The sequence below is a fragment of the Corvus moneduloides genome, chromosome 2, assembly GCF_009650955.1.
Source record: "Corvus moneduloides isolate bCorMon1 chromosome 2, bCorMon1.pri, whole genome shotgun sequence".
Taxonomy (NCBI): Eukaryota; Metazoa; Chordata; class Aves; order Passeriformes; family Corvidae; genus Corvus; species Corvus moneduloides.
Genome location: NC_045477.1, coordinates 110,013,279 through 110,025,918, shown reverse-complemented (window position 1 = coordinate 110,025,918; position 12,640 = coordinate 110,013,279). Strand labels below are relative to the sequence as shown.

The 12,640-nt window shown below is 42.1% G+C and overlaps 1 protein-coding gene and 1 long non-coding RNA gene across 2 annotated transcripts in view; one reads left to right on the top strand and one right to left on the bottom strand.

Moving 5' to 3' along the window:
* LOC116440260 overlaps positions 1-12,640 on the top strand; it is an 88,656-nt gene that overhangs the window by 73,497 nt on the left and 2,519 nt on the right. The window contains exons 3-4 of the long non-coding RNA XR_004238513.1: positions 11,562-11,823; positions 12,462-12,554. This is a non-coding gene — a long non-coding RNA (uncharacterized LOC116440260). The remainder of the gene's footprint in view (positions 1-11,561; positions 11,824-12,461; positions 12,555-12,640) is intronic.
* Positions 6,824-12,640, bottom strand: part of PTCHD1 (patched domain containing 1) — a 36,049-nt gene continuing 30,232 nt past the window's right edge. The window contains exon 3 of the mRNA XM_032100819.1: positions 6,824-11,609. Coding sequence (XP_031956710.1) covers positions 9,955-11,609 — 1,655 coding nt within the window. The 3' untranslated portion in view covers positions 6,824-9,954. The remainder of the gene's footprint in view (positions 11,610-12,640) is intronic.

Sequence of the window (12,640 nt, the reverse complement as noted above, 5' to 3'; positions counted from 1 at the left end):
TTAGATTCTTCAGGCTTGGTATCACCACTGACTGTGAGGCAAGAACTCTTCCTTTGATGGATAGGTTTGGAAAGTGCTGAATGAGCAGTCTAATTGATATTCTCTTTCTCTCCTCCCCATTTCTGCAAATTCCATATAATAAATCTGCTGTATAAACATCCTCACAGATGGTGATATTAAATATCATATGATGTCCTGACAGTGAGATTTGGATGCTTTTCCTTGCTAGATCTAATAATGTTATGTCACTTGTGTATATCAGAGGCATGTCAGATCAGCAAAATGTTGGTTGTCCCGTGACAGCTGTTGTAGCCACCCTTCCAGTAAGATCCAAGATATTGACAGAAAGGCTCCCAGGAGAGGAGCTAATGAGCAGGAATAATCCTGAAATTATAAGGTGGCCACTGCCTCTGGAGCCAACATCAGGAGAGGCTTGGTAGAACCCCACCTCTCTTGCAAAGAGGGGCACGATATACTGATTGGTAAAACTGTCAACAGACAAGTTTAGAACAGCCTGCAATAGCATGCAGAGAGGAAAGAAAAGAGAAATTCAATTTCAGATGGATGTCCATGAATCAGGAATCACCTTAGGAGAGCTGGAATTTCCCACTTCTTGCTGTAGGTTATGTGCCTGAGGGTTCACTTTGTCCAGAGAGAAAATTGATCACATCTTCAAAAGAAAAGAAAAGAAATGCTTCAAACAAACAAGTATTTTATCAGGAAGGTATGGCCATTTCAGAACCATTAAAGTCAGCTGCTCTTCTCTAAGTAAGAGCTGCAGCAAAATAGTGAGAGTCAATTTGTCACTTTTCAGCAAGTTCTGAGCCAGAATCCATGACCGATCTCTTATTCTGCATGATATTGTTTATATATCATGTTAAAGTCTCCAGCTCTGGACTCCAGATTAGATTATGAATGATCTCCTCCTTTTATTCCAAAACAATGAGGTACTGAATCTATATTTGAAATCATATAATTAGGCAGCTGTGATTTTTTATTTTCCTTATATGGACAGATCCTGTCTTTTATTAGATAGCCTTAATATAACTTACAGTTGCTAGTCTTACATATGTTCACATGATTTTTCTCTCTCTCATACTACCTTAGACCTTCCTTCCCTTTGCAACTCAGAAGTTTTTATATAATTTCTTTCTCGTCCTCCTGACACAATAAAACCTGAGTATTTTAGTTTCTCAACAGCTCTGCATTTCTGCAGCTATTGTCTTTGTTCCTAAACTCTTTACCAAACTTCTCTGTCGCTCCTCCCCTGCTGATTCATTACTAATTTCAGTACAGATAAACTATTCTTCCTACCAGCTTTTAACTACATTTCTAGGTTGGCTTTTCCTCCTCTTTATACAGAGCCAACTTGTGTTGGGCGTGTAAGAAATACATAATAGGTATGGGGGTGTATGCACTATATATACATTAGTGGGGCATCTCATTTTCCTGAATATAGCTGACAAATAAAAAAATCACTTTTTACTTGTAGCATCAGGGAACAGATTGCTTATTATGAAATATAATCAGTATGTGAAGGCATATTTTTTACAAATTGTGTTTTCTGGCTTCAGTTTGTTTGTATGCATTTAAAATTTTGTTTCCAGCAAACTTCACCTGTGCAAATTGGTAATTTCTAAGAAGAAAAATGTCAGTTTTGCTCAAAAGTATGCCTCTTCACAGAACAGAGAATATTTCAGAGGATTGAATGTGGCCAAAAAGAATCAGAATGGAATATTCTGCATTCATATATAACATATGCTATGTATAGTCTGGATACCCAGCTAAGGCCTTTAATGCGATTCTTACATTTCTCATATGTATAAATTTTCAAGTGGACTTTTTTCTCTGCTGATGGACTGTTGAATGTCTTATTACTGGGTTCTTTCTAGCTAGTGCTTGGCATATATTTCAGTTATTCTCTGCCAGTAAACTGAAGTTGGCAAAAAAAGCCCTGTTCTTCTCAATGAGTTCTATATTGCCATTAACCTTTACAAGTTCAAGTGATATTTACAGGATGAACGTGGACATGAGCACACTTCACTGTTTTGGGTTCACAATCCTGCCTAGTTTCTGTGTGCAAATTAGTTGTATAAAGATGGAAATGCGGGTATTTTGGAATGAAAATATTCTGACTTGTATGTGGCAGTGTAAGAATTGCATGTGGAATTCACACATGCTGCTCATGAACGTTTGTTGGGCTGAACTGTATTCCTTGATAAGCTAAAAATCAGATTTAACATGCCTCTATTTTGAAGGTATACGTACAGATGAATTTTCAGAATAAAATGCGCTGATTACACATTTGGAAAGTCTGAATTTTGTAAATTAGATCTCTGGAGATTTGCATGAAGGAGCTCTTGCTAACACAAATGAGGAACACCAGCCTGGTACGGGGGTTTTGCTCTCCGAGTTCCTGCACAATGCTTAGACGTAGCCTCTCATATTATACAAGCAATTAGAAAAATTGAAATCATTTGAGTTTCAGTTCCAGACAGAATTTTTGGCAACAGTGCTTGTGGATTCTGCATTTAAGGCAATGAGAGAAAGAATGACTGAAAGCGCCAAGGCCAGGAGCTGTAAGAGGTGACAGGAGTCACCTTTAAATTGCTATCCCAAACTTCCCATTAAACTAAAGAGGCCAAAAGCCCTTGGTAGCCAAAAATCCCAAAGCCCTGATATTTGTTGCAGTGACTTGGGATTGGATCTGGCTCACCTGCTTTTTACAGTAAAGTGAATTATATCTCATTTCTGCAGTCAGGTGTGACAGAGCATCTGTAGCTGTCACCCTCATCCCCTGGCAGGGTGGTTTGCTTCTGCTTTGAAGCAGTTAGTCCAAGTGGGGCTGTAGGAATGCTGCTCCCCTCCTCCAAACATTAGGGCAAAAGTGTAAATGGGTGATCTGCCTGGGTATGAGAAGAAGATGATTGAGCACAGTCATCAGAAGATCCTGGGGCAGCAGCTGCAGTTCTTCAGGTGGGAGAGGTGGGTCTCTCAGTGGTGATGGAGCTTCTAAGTTTGTGGCTGGTACGGTCTTGGTAAGAAAAAATTTAATAGTAATAATTCTGTTCAATAGAACTACTTCTGTTCAATAGAAATACTTCAGGTCTACCTACCTACCAGATCTCAGAAGGTCTGGTTCTTGTTTGAGGAGATAACCTGTAGTTTTTGATCCAGTTTCAGATTTTTGCCTTAGATGTTGGCTTGCCTGCTGAGGCTGGGGTCCTGCTGCTGGATTATCTAGAACCACCCCCCCCAAAAAGGACTTAGATCCCAATAACATGGAAATTAATAGAAGTGAAGGGATTTTCCCTGTGCTTGCTGCTGAGCAGTGTGCAGCTTGGAACAAGAGGGGCTCCTGGAGAAGCAGCATGCCCATCATCTTTGGGACATCGCTGGCTCCATGCTGAGCAGGTGCCCCTGAACTACTCCACCACCCGTTTCTGTGGGGATCTGGAGAGGATGCACATCCTGATTATTTGGGTTAGGCCAGGAAAATCAGTTTGTTGCATTGGTGATGGCACAGGATTTCTGTAGCAGTTTGGGAGCACAGGAAGCAAAGAGAGAGACAGCCATTTTATTTTAGGCTTATGCTATACATTGAGATTCATTATACAATTTTCCCCTAAATTAATACAAAAATAGTAAAAATAGGTTAAAAAAAGCCTAAACGAAAACCCCTGACATCTTGCAAGCCATTTATTTGATGCACAGATTAAGACTTCTTGGAGCTTAAATAATCTAGAATTGTTTATGCTGATTTTTTTTTTTTTTTGTTTTTCCCAAAAATTAAAAAAAGGTAATGACTTGCAGAATGCCAACGACATCAGAACAATTTGTGCCTGAGAAGCGGCTGCCCCAGGCAGGCGCACGTGATGCTGAGGTGCCCTCTCTCCAGGCAGGAAGCTGTGCCAGGACAACAGGGCAAGGGGTGGCATGTCAGGGCATGCCACTCTGCTCCAACCCATGCACCATGGACAGGAATTTGTGTTCAAATCCCCTCCTGTGATACTTTTGCCGTATCTTTCTCAAAAAAACCCCAACCAAACAAGAAGTTCGCCACTGCACTTTCCTGGCAGTGGATGGGTTTCACAAGGGCTTCCTGGGGGCTCGTCCCCCCCATAATTTGGAGCTAAAGCTTCTCCCTGTTCTCTAATAAGATTGGGGAGGGGGGATAAGGTTGCCCCCCCACTGCACTGAGCTGGGGTCATGGGGGTGCCCTGCAGCGATGGTGTAGTGCCTGGCCGTGGGTGGAAGATGCTTCCTACCTTCAGGAAGGGGAAGGGGCTCTCTCCCCTCCCTGCCTCCTTCTCATCAGACTTGTGTGTACCCCAGAAAGGATTACTTATTTCACAACATTTATAAGAAAATAAATTACAAGTACTTTTAGTGATATATGTAGGGATAAAGCTATGGAAGAAATACTTTGTCCCTACACAGCTAATTGTACAATCTGATTTTTATGGATCAGGGTTTTAACATGTGCAAAGGCAGGGGAGGTAAGGGTTCTGGGTAATTCTTTCTAACCAAGAGCTTCCAGAAAGTGGTTTCCTAGAGGGCCTGTGCATTACCACGCAAGCTCTGCTTCAGCAAAACCTGCCAGCAGTGCTGCCACAGCGTGGGAATCGTGAGGAGCTGTTCCTGCCCGGGAGCTGGAGCTCTCTGCAGGCTGCTCACCCCGGGAACCCCTGGGCAGGGCTGTGGGATAGGGACAAGGGAAATGGCACCACCACAGCCCCTGGTCTGGCATCCCCAGTGCCCACACAGGGGCCGTCCCCGCCCCTCCCACACTCCCGTCCTGCTGACAGTTCCCAACCATGCAGAGGAGCTACTGTAACTGAGTCCACAGCAAACCCGGAGCTGGCTCCTGTTAACTCGGCTTCCCTTCCCTGCGTCTCCCTGAACGTGCTATCTGCTTCCAAAGTTAACAAATAGGAAAAACCACCACTTTGCTAAGATTTGAAGTCACCAGGTCTTCTCCCGCAACCCCCTTGCTTTGCTGGCTCTGTTTTTCAGAGAAGCCAGTCTTCCTTCTGGACTCCCCTGATCTCCGCCCAGTCATGCCACCACTTTGTTTTGTTTTCCCTTTGAATAAAACTAAAGGTGTTGACTGAGGTGGGATTTCATGGCTCGCAGGAGGACAGTCAGCCTAGAAAAAAGCATTTAAAAGTACACCTTTCAATTTACAGTACATGTTTTACCTGAATTCAGTGCTGGCTCAGAAGGCTTCTGAGAGCAGATGTGAATCCTCTCGTGACTCAACATAACCTCAGGCCACTTTGGTACTGTATTCCCTCCAGGTTCATGCAGTTGACCATGGTAAGTGTATTTGCTTGTCTTTGGAAAAGAAGCTCTTTTTCTTTGACTGACAGGTTTTTCTCAACCTTTCCAGCCATAATTTTAATCTAACTAGAACATTTTCACATTTCTGCTTTGGGCAGAAAATTCTGCCTTCATCAATTAATTTTTATGCCATAGTTATTCCAGCTATACCACATTTTCTCTTTATTTTTTTCTCCAGTTAGAGTAATTGTAAATTGAAAGTGGACTTGTGCTAACACAACATCAGAAGTTATATAACAAGAAAACTGGATTGATCTTGAGGGCCATATGCACATAGGTTGGCTCTTTTTCCCCATGCTTACCCTGTAGTAAAAATATACTGTACACCATACCTTACTGTATGGGAATTTTAATGTTTGTAGAAGGTATATGTGCTCAGTGAGCCATAGTCCTACATAGTCTTATTAGCCTTAGCTAAAACTTTCACTGTTAGATTTTAGTCAGTGCCTGACAGTGTATAATACTGTATTCTACTCACTGAATTTATAAAAAATTTGATCCTCTATATTGCAAACAAAACCACAGTGATACCTGGGCTAAAATGCCACTTAAGAATATGACAAAAATCTGCTTAAGCCTAGGTAGTCTTCCAAAATGGAGGTTCACCAGTAAGGGTAAAATCTTATGCACAGTTCGACACTGGGAGTGCTTTGGACTGAGAACAGAGCACTGCATCTGCACCAGGCGCAGTCGGCGCAGGGAGGTCCACTGACTTTGGTGAAGATAATTGCTCCAGAGGAAAAAGTTGACGGGGAGGAAGGCCAAAGTGGCTTAGCATAGTCTGAAACCTTGAGAACATGGTTCATGTTGAGGTATTCAAGCTACCTGTAGACAAGGAGCATTTGGTGCATCCCTCAGACACAACAGGATTCAGGCAGAAGTCTCATGGACCTGGGCTGAGTGCACCTTGGACACTTCCATGGCTGTGATGCCATGATGATTTTTTGCCTTTTCTTTTATACCCCTGTTATACCTTTTACAACTTCTGTATTCTTAGTGCTTTTGCCTACATTCTTAGACTTGTTTGTCAAGCTGGGAGACTAAACATTTTAGAAGCTTCGTAGAGATCAGTACGCCCCAGACCCCAAGGTCCTCTCCAGAACACATTCTGTAAACCAAGATAGAACCATCCAGGGGGAGGCTCCTTGGGGAGGGGGGCTCATTCGAGCCTCTCATTGGGGAATCTTTGATAGATATGCTAATTAGTAAAACCTATAATGTTATACCAGATCTTTTGGGGGTGTGCATTTCGGTGCACTTGACCTAGATGTGTGCACTTAAGGATCCTTAAAATAAATACCAAAGTAAAATCCATTTTCCCCTTCTAATCGTGTTTGACTCTTGATTTTAAGACCAGGAAAAGGCATCAGCTGTACCTTGCCAACCCTGGAGGTGGGGAATGGAATGGCAGCTTCATGTGAAGCACAGTGAAAAATGTATGTAAGGTGGTTTCGGCTCTGTTCCGGGTTCTCTCTCTTTTGGGGATGCTCCAGTCTCCTGCCTGTCCTATCCCTGTGTGGAGAGGAGCACAGCTCCTCTTCTCTAACCCAGTCTTGGGTGGCTGGCAGGAGTTACTGGTTACTGGTTACTGGTTACTGGAGAGGGTAACATGGCACTGGGGGAGAACTGCTGGGAGAGGAATCTGCCCTTAAAAAGACTTTTAGGAATGGGCTGAACAAACATCCTTCAGAAATTATTTACATGTTGTTGAGTCTGCCCTGGGGGCAAGGGCGTGGACTGCATGACTTCTCACCCTGCCTTCTGTGGACACCCAAGCCTCTTCTGCAGCACTTTGTCACAGGAGTGCCTCCACATCCTTTTTCTGACAGGTTTGGAGATAGAGAAGTAATTTTATCCCTGGTTTTATCACCTTTCTTGAAGATCTCTGAAGGCCTCACATGGTGAGATTTAATAAGAGATCTGTGAAACTGCAATCTTGTCTTTGGACATCTTTTTAAAGATGCTCCTGTCTATGCACTGCAATTAGATGTGAGGAGATTTATGGTAACTATCTTGGTGTCTGGTGTCTGCAAGTGATAGCATGAGGGATAGCAGAGGTGTAAAATCAGTGTTTGCCATGTATTCCTCTCTGCAGTGTACAAACAACCTCTTTGACACATGTCCCATTTCCAAGTGTCCCACAGGTCAGTAGATTACTGCAGAGGAATTGCAATTCCTCTGTAACTCTCAGCTAATTTGCTAATGCCCTCAGAAGTTTAAAAGCCACTGCAGCTGCCTGTTGAACAGCCTGGGGACAGGGTGACTATTATTTAAACAACATACTGATGATCACAGAAAATCTACAGTGAAGTATATTTAAGGAATAATTTTTGGCTGGAAAACATAACCCCAAGCCTGAGTCTAAAGAAAACAGGGGAAACAGATCTTTTTCCTAGCCTTACATTCATCTGGCTGTCTTCAAGGTGTCCGCCTGTGTTCTGCCAAGGCTGAAGTTGTTGTTACAGCTTCCCAGCTGCTACCGAAGCAACTGTTGTTTACTTAAGCAAAGAGCCTGTGCATTCCTGGACACAGCTTCCTTTCTTCTGGTCAGGGAAGGGACTTATCCAGGGGAAAGTAAATGTTGCCAGCTGCACTGCTGACTTGTTTTGCTAGTGAGAATGTAACATTTTGCTTCAGGGCAAAATATCTGGTTATCTTATTTTCTGCTAGGAAGGATGCTTTAGAAGTATCTCTTGGCTTGAAAATTAATATTCAGTAGGTGGCATTTGCAGGTTTTGCACAGGGCATTTGGGGGTCACTGGGATTTGGATGCTAAAGAGATGTTTCATGGAATGAAGCACACCCTGGGTTTGTGACCACAGATGTCCTAGTGACTGTACAGCTACCACAGGCAGCCTCCTGAGCCACAGTGCTCCCAGTGCTCCAAGCCCCATGGCTCTTGCCATATCCCTTCCCCTCCAGATACTGGCACTGAAGCAAACTTTGTGCCATGTGCTGAAAACTTTTCAAGTACTCTTAGTTTCCAGATGAGCTGCAAAACGGAGTCCGGTTGGAATACATTCATTTTGCACCACAAAGCAACAGTCCATATGAAACCACTCAACACACCAGTCAGCTTCATGCTACTGGGTTTTCACAGGCAATGTATGGTCAGAAAACTCTCAGCAAAACCTACAGAATTGGCTTACACATCCCCACTAGGGTTCAACTGCATGATAAAACCTTACAGTAATGAGCCTGTTGCGTTTATGGGTGGAGGGGGTGGAGGAGGGAAGAGATGCTGCTTTATCTGTATTACTCCACATCACAGATGCTGACAGAATTATTGATTTAGAACTCACGGCTCCAAAAAGACCCAGTAATGTAATATTTTTAAGTTGGTTTTTTTTTCCCCTCTCAGATGTGATGTTTTCAATAGGCTCCTTAGATATGGGCTCTTTGGGGACGTTGTTAAACTTGCTGCTACTAAACCACAGTCCCAACCTTCGGTTTGTTCCACACAACTCTCCCTGTCTACTGTCTCCTGGAAGAGCCCATAGCTGCAAGGTCTATTGCTTTACAGGTACTCTAGGACGATCGAGGGATTAAGTTATACATTATGTAAAACTACCCTCTAATCCTCTTAGTGTGCATTACCAGTGAATGGCCTGAAATAGGCTCTCACTAAAAGAGCCCTAACATTCACTTTCTTGATGACATTTTAGTATCTGAGGTTTGTATCATGGATTTTGGTGCTGAAATATTCAGTACACCATCTTCTGTCTGCTGCTAGATCCACTCACGTGTCTTAGTAGAGTGCTAACAAAATTACAGTTGGTAAAGCAGATTACATGTTTAACTAGTAGCGAGACATGTATAAAATAGAATTATATATTTTCTAGAGTGACAGAGTCACATGGATTTTTTTGTTCCTTTTTTTTGTTCTTTTTTGTTTTTATAAGAAAAAGAAACAGCTATAAAACCATGATTAAAAATGTTACAAGGGATGATCTCCATTTTAAAATAATGATACTTTTAGGAAAAAAAATGTGATTCATAACATAAAAGTGTTTGGAAAGCACTTGGTTGCTGTGTACTGCCTTCTTTCCCAGTACAATTTGCTATCTTTTATATAGTCTTGCATAAATGTTTAGATTAGGGGAGAAAAGAAAAATTAAATGTGATGGCAAAGACTTAAAAGAGCTGACTCACTGACTTGAGTTATTGCTGTGCAGAAAGTTTGTAAAGCCTTTACATCCAGCGAACATTTAGTGCTACTTCAGCCTTGACAGTTGACCTTTCAACATGATTTGGTTTAGCCACAATAATTGCAGCATCTGCAGTACAGGCGATGCAGACGACTGCTTAAGAACCCAACTTCTTCCATTAGATCTTACTTCATGCATCTACAATTTAACCTCTCTTTGCATGAGTGTGCAAATTCTCTCATATAATCTGTTACAGGAACTGAGCAAGGTACAATACCCCGGCTCTTTTTTTTTTTAAATTTATTTTTAATTTCTCCCATAATTTTGAATATTCCTGGATTTAGCTTAGAGAAGGGAGGGGAAAACTTCCAATCTCCTTCCTCTCCCCACACATTTAGTCAGTACTGGTTTCTTTTTGTTTCCTCAGTAAGACCTAGTGTAAAAAAGCAGCCAACAAATCAAGTTAGACTGTTGTAATTTGGTCGACCACTCGGGTGCTATCCATATCCACCATTTCAACACACTCTATTTCCTCACGGTTTTCAGGATTCTTCTTCTCTTTCCTCTTCTTCTTGGAGGGTGGCAGGAAAGTCAGTATCACAGGTAAAATGGCAAAGCAGTGAAAGAAGGTGACTAATGCTATTAAAAACAAGCACCTGAACAGTGTACGGGTCAGATTTGAAGGCACAGCTGCAAGAGGAATCAGACCAACAATATAGCAGAGGTAGCTCTGCAAAATAGCTACCCCATGCACTTCCAGGGCATTTTTCACCCATTTAGTTCTTGTGAACTCTTTGCCCAGGACAAAGGTTGATAACAGTGGAGCACAGTTGTCAATTGTATAATTAATTCCGTAAATTAAGCACAACACAGAAATACAATCTAGTTCCACTTTCCACAAGGTCATAAAACCTATAACTCCAAATTCAACCGAGGCAACAGTTAGAGTGAGCCAGACATTGATCAGAGAGTCTGCCACCAGGAATGCAGAGAAGAAGAGCAGAAATAAAGCACTAATGCAGGAGTTTTGTAAGGGGGCTCCCACTGAAGAGGCATAACGATCCATGTACACAAATGATGGATTGAAAACGATGAATTTCACCTTGGAGGTGAGAGAGAGCTTCCTCAGGGTCTCCAGGAGGTCGTAAAGTTCTTCCCTCTTGGTTTCCATTGTCTTGGCCACCAAGAACATCCTGGAGGCCACAACATCAACTTCATTGTTGTATTTCTTGGAAAAGATGATATCCTCTGAAAAATGGGCAAACTGAGGGGTCTTCAAGAAGGAGTTCCTCAACATATCAGTGAAATTCTTCTTGGGCAATCCAGTAGATATGTTGAGTTTCCTAAGGTAATTTAAGTAGCTCTCGAACCAAGATATCCTCACAAAGCCCTTGGTATACTCCAACACATCCTCCTGGACACTGGTGTTCCAGTACTCGATCGACTCGTAGATGTAGAACCCAATGACCGGGCTGTAGTTACTGAAATACTTCTGCTGGGCAGTTGTGTACTCGATGGTCCGAGTCGCAGTCGCTACGATGTTGCTCAGGTCTGACCCCTCACTGACCTGCAGGTAGCCCATTAAGGCAAAGGAAATATAAACAAGGTAAAAGAGAACTACAAAAGGCTTGACGTAAGTGTTTGTTATCCAGTCACAATAATAGCGTTTCAGGAACCACACCAAAAGATGACTCTCGTAAGTGTTCGTTTCCTCTGAATCATCCGTGTCCTCACTGAATTTGGCTGTCAGAAGAAACCTATACCATGCAGGCTTCTCTTGCAATACCTCTGGCTTTGGTACCTTTCTGCAGAAGATACTATGCTGGTAGTTGTTTTCTATGTAGCCAGTAAACACCAGGCTGGAACCATAAAAGGAGAGTACATAGAGGTAGTTGAAGAAAATTGCAATACAGGAATTGCAGCAGAAAATCCTGGCTGCTTCAATGTTAGTGAAGGGACTGGCACCTATTCCAAAAGTGACCAGGTACATGGCAGTGGTGAGAGAAAACGAGAGCATGGAGTCTGCAAATACAGCTGCAGTCCTCTCTTTAACGTGTTGGTCTTCTCTAGTTTTTCTCCAGGAGGACAACATTTCAAAAGTCCCATACAACCCATGACCTACAACAGAGAACAAAGCGAGTGTTTAAAGTACAAATCCTGAATTACATGGAAAAATGTAAAGTGGACATGCTAAAAGGCTCAAAGGAGACACAGCTGGATGCTACCAGTGCTTGAAGGAAACGTTCTGCAGAAGAGAGAAATTATTATGGAGGTGTAAACCACAGAAGTCTGTTTGCTACCTGCCTAGCAAACCTTACTGCCAGTGCTTGAGGTGAGTTCTGCACCGCTGGCACAGGATTCATGGGTTAAAGCAAAAGGATTTTTTTACTCTGCTTGGCTGTTTTGTTTCATTATTTCCAAGTGCCTGTGACGAAAGATGCTTTCAGATTAGTTTTTCCTGGTGATGGTATCTTGACCTGTGGTGAAAACAAAGATATATGACCTTGAAGTGCCTATTCTGGAACCAGAGAATTAGTTGGCTGCTTTGCAGAAAATCTGTAAAAAATGAAAATTCCATATAAGCTGAAAATTATCAATTAAATCAGTTACCGATTTCTCTAATTCCTGGACAAATTTTCCATCAGGAAAAAGAAATCCTAGAAATGAAACAAACAAATAAAAGCACAAATAAATTTTAGAGGAGAGTGGTAAAACTGATATGGAGCTGCTTAAGGCATTGGTCTTCTTTATATATCTAAGATCTTATAAAACCAAATACAGCCCTATTTTTCTTGGCAATGCCTACATTTTGTGATGTATTTAATTGACTCTTAAAATGGATATACCATTCATGAAAGGAGAAGAAAACCTGTTGACTTAAAATCCTGTGTTTAACCCCCAAGTGCACGTAAATCAGGAAAAGTACATGCTTTTAACTTAATCCCTGGTTGGTCATCTTCCTCTTAACAGTTTCTATGTTGTGAAGATGTGTTTGGAGGACACAGACCTCTGCTCTCTCGTAGTGAACCTGAGCTGGGAATGCAGCCATTGACCAAATACCAGGTGAGAGGGGCTTAAGTAAATGTAGGTTGATGATTTACACAGAGATAAACAGACTATAATCTTTGTATCACCCCTAAAATGTGAGA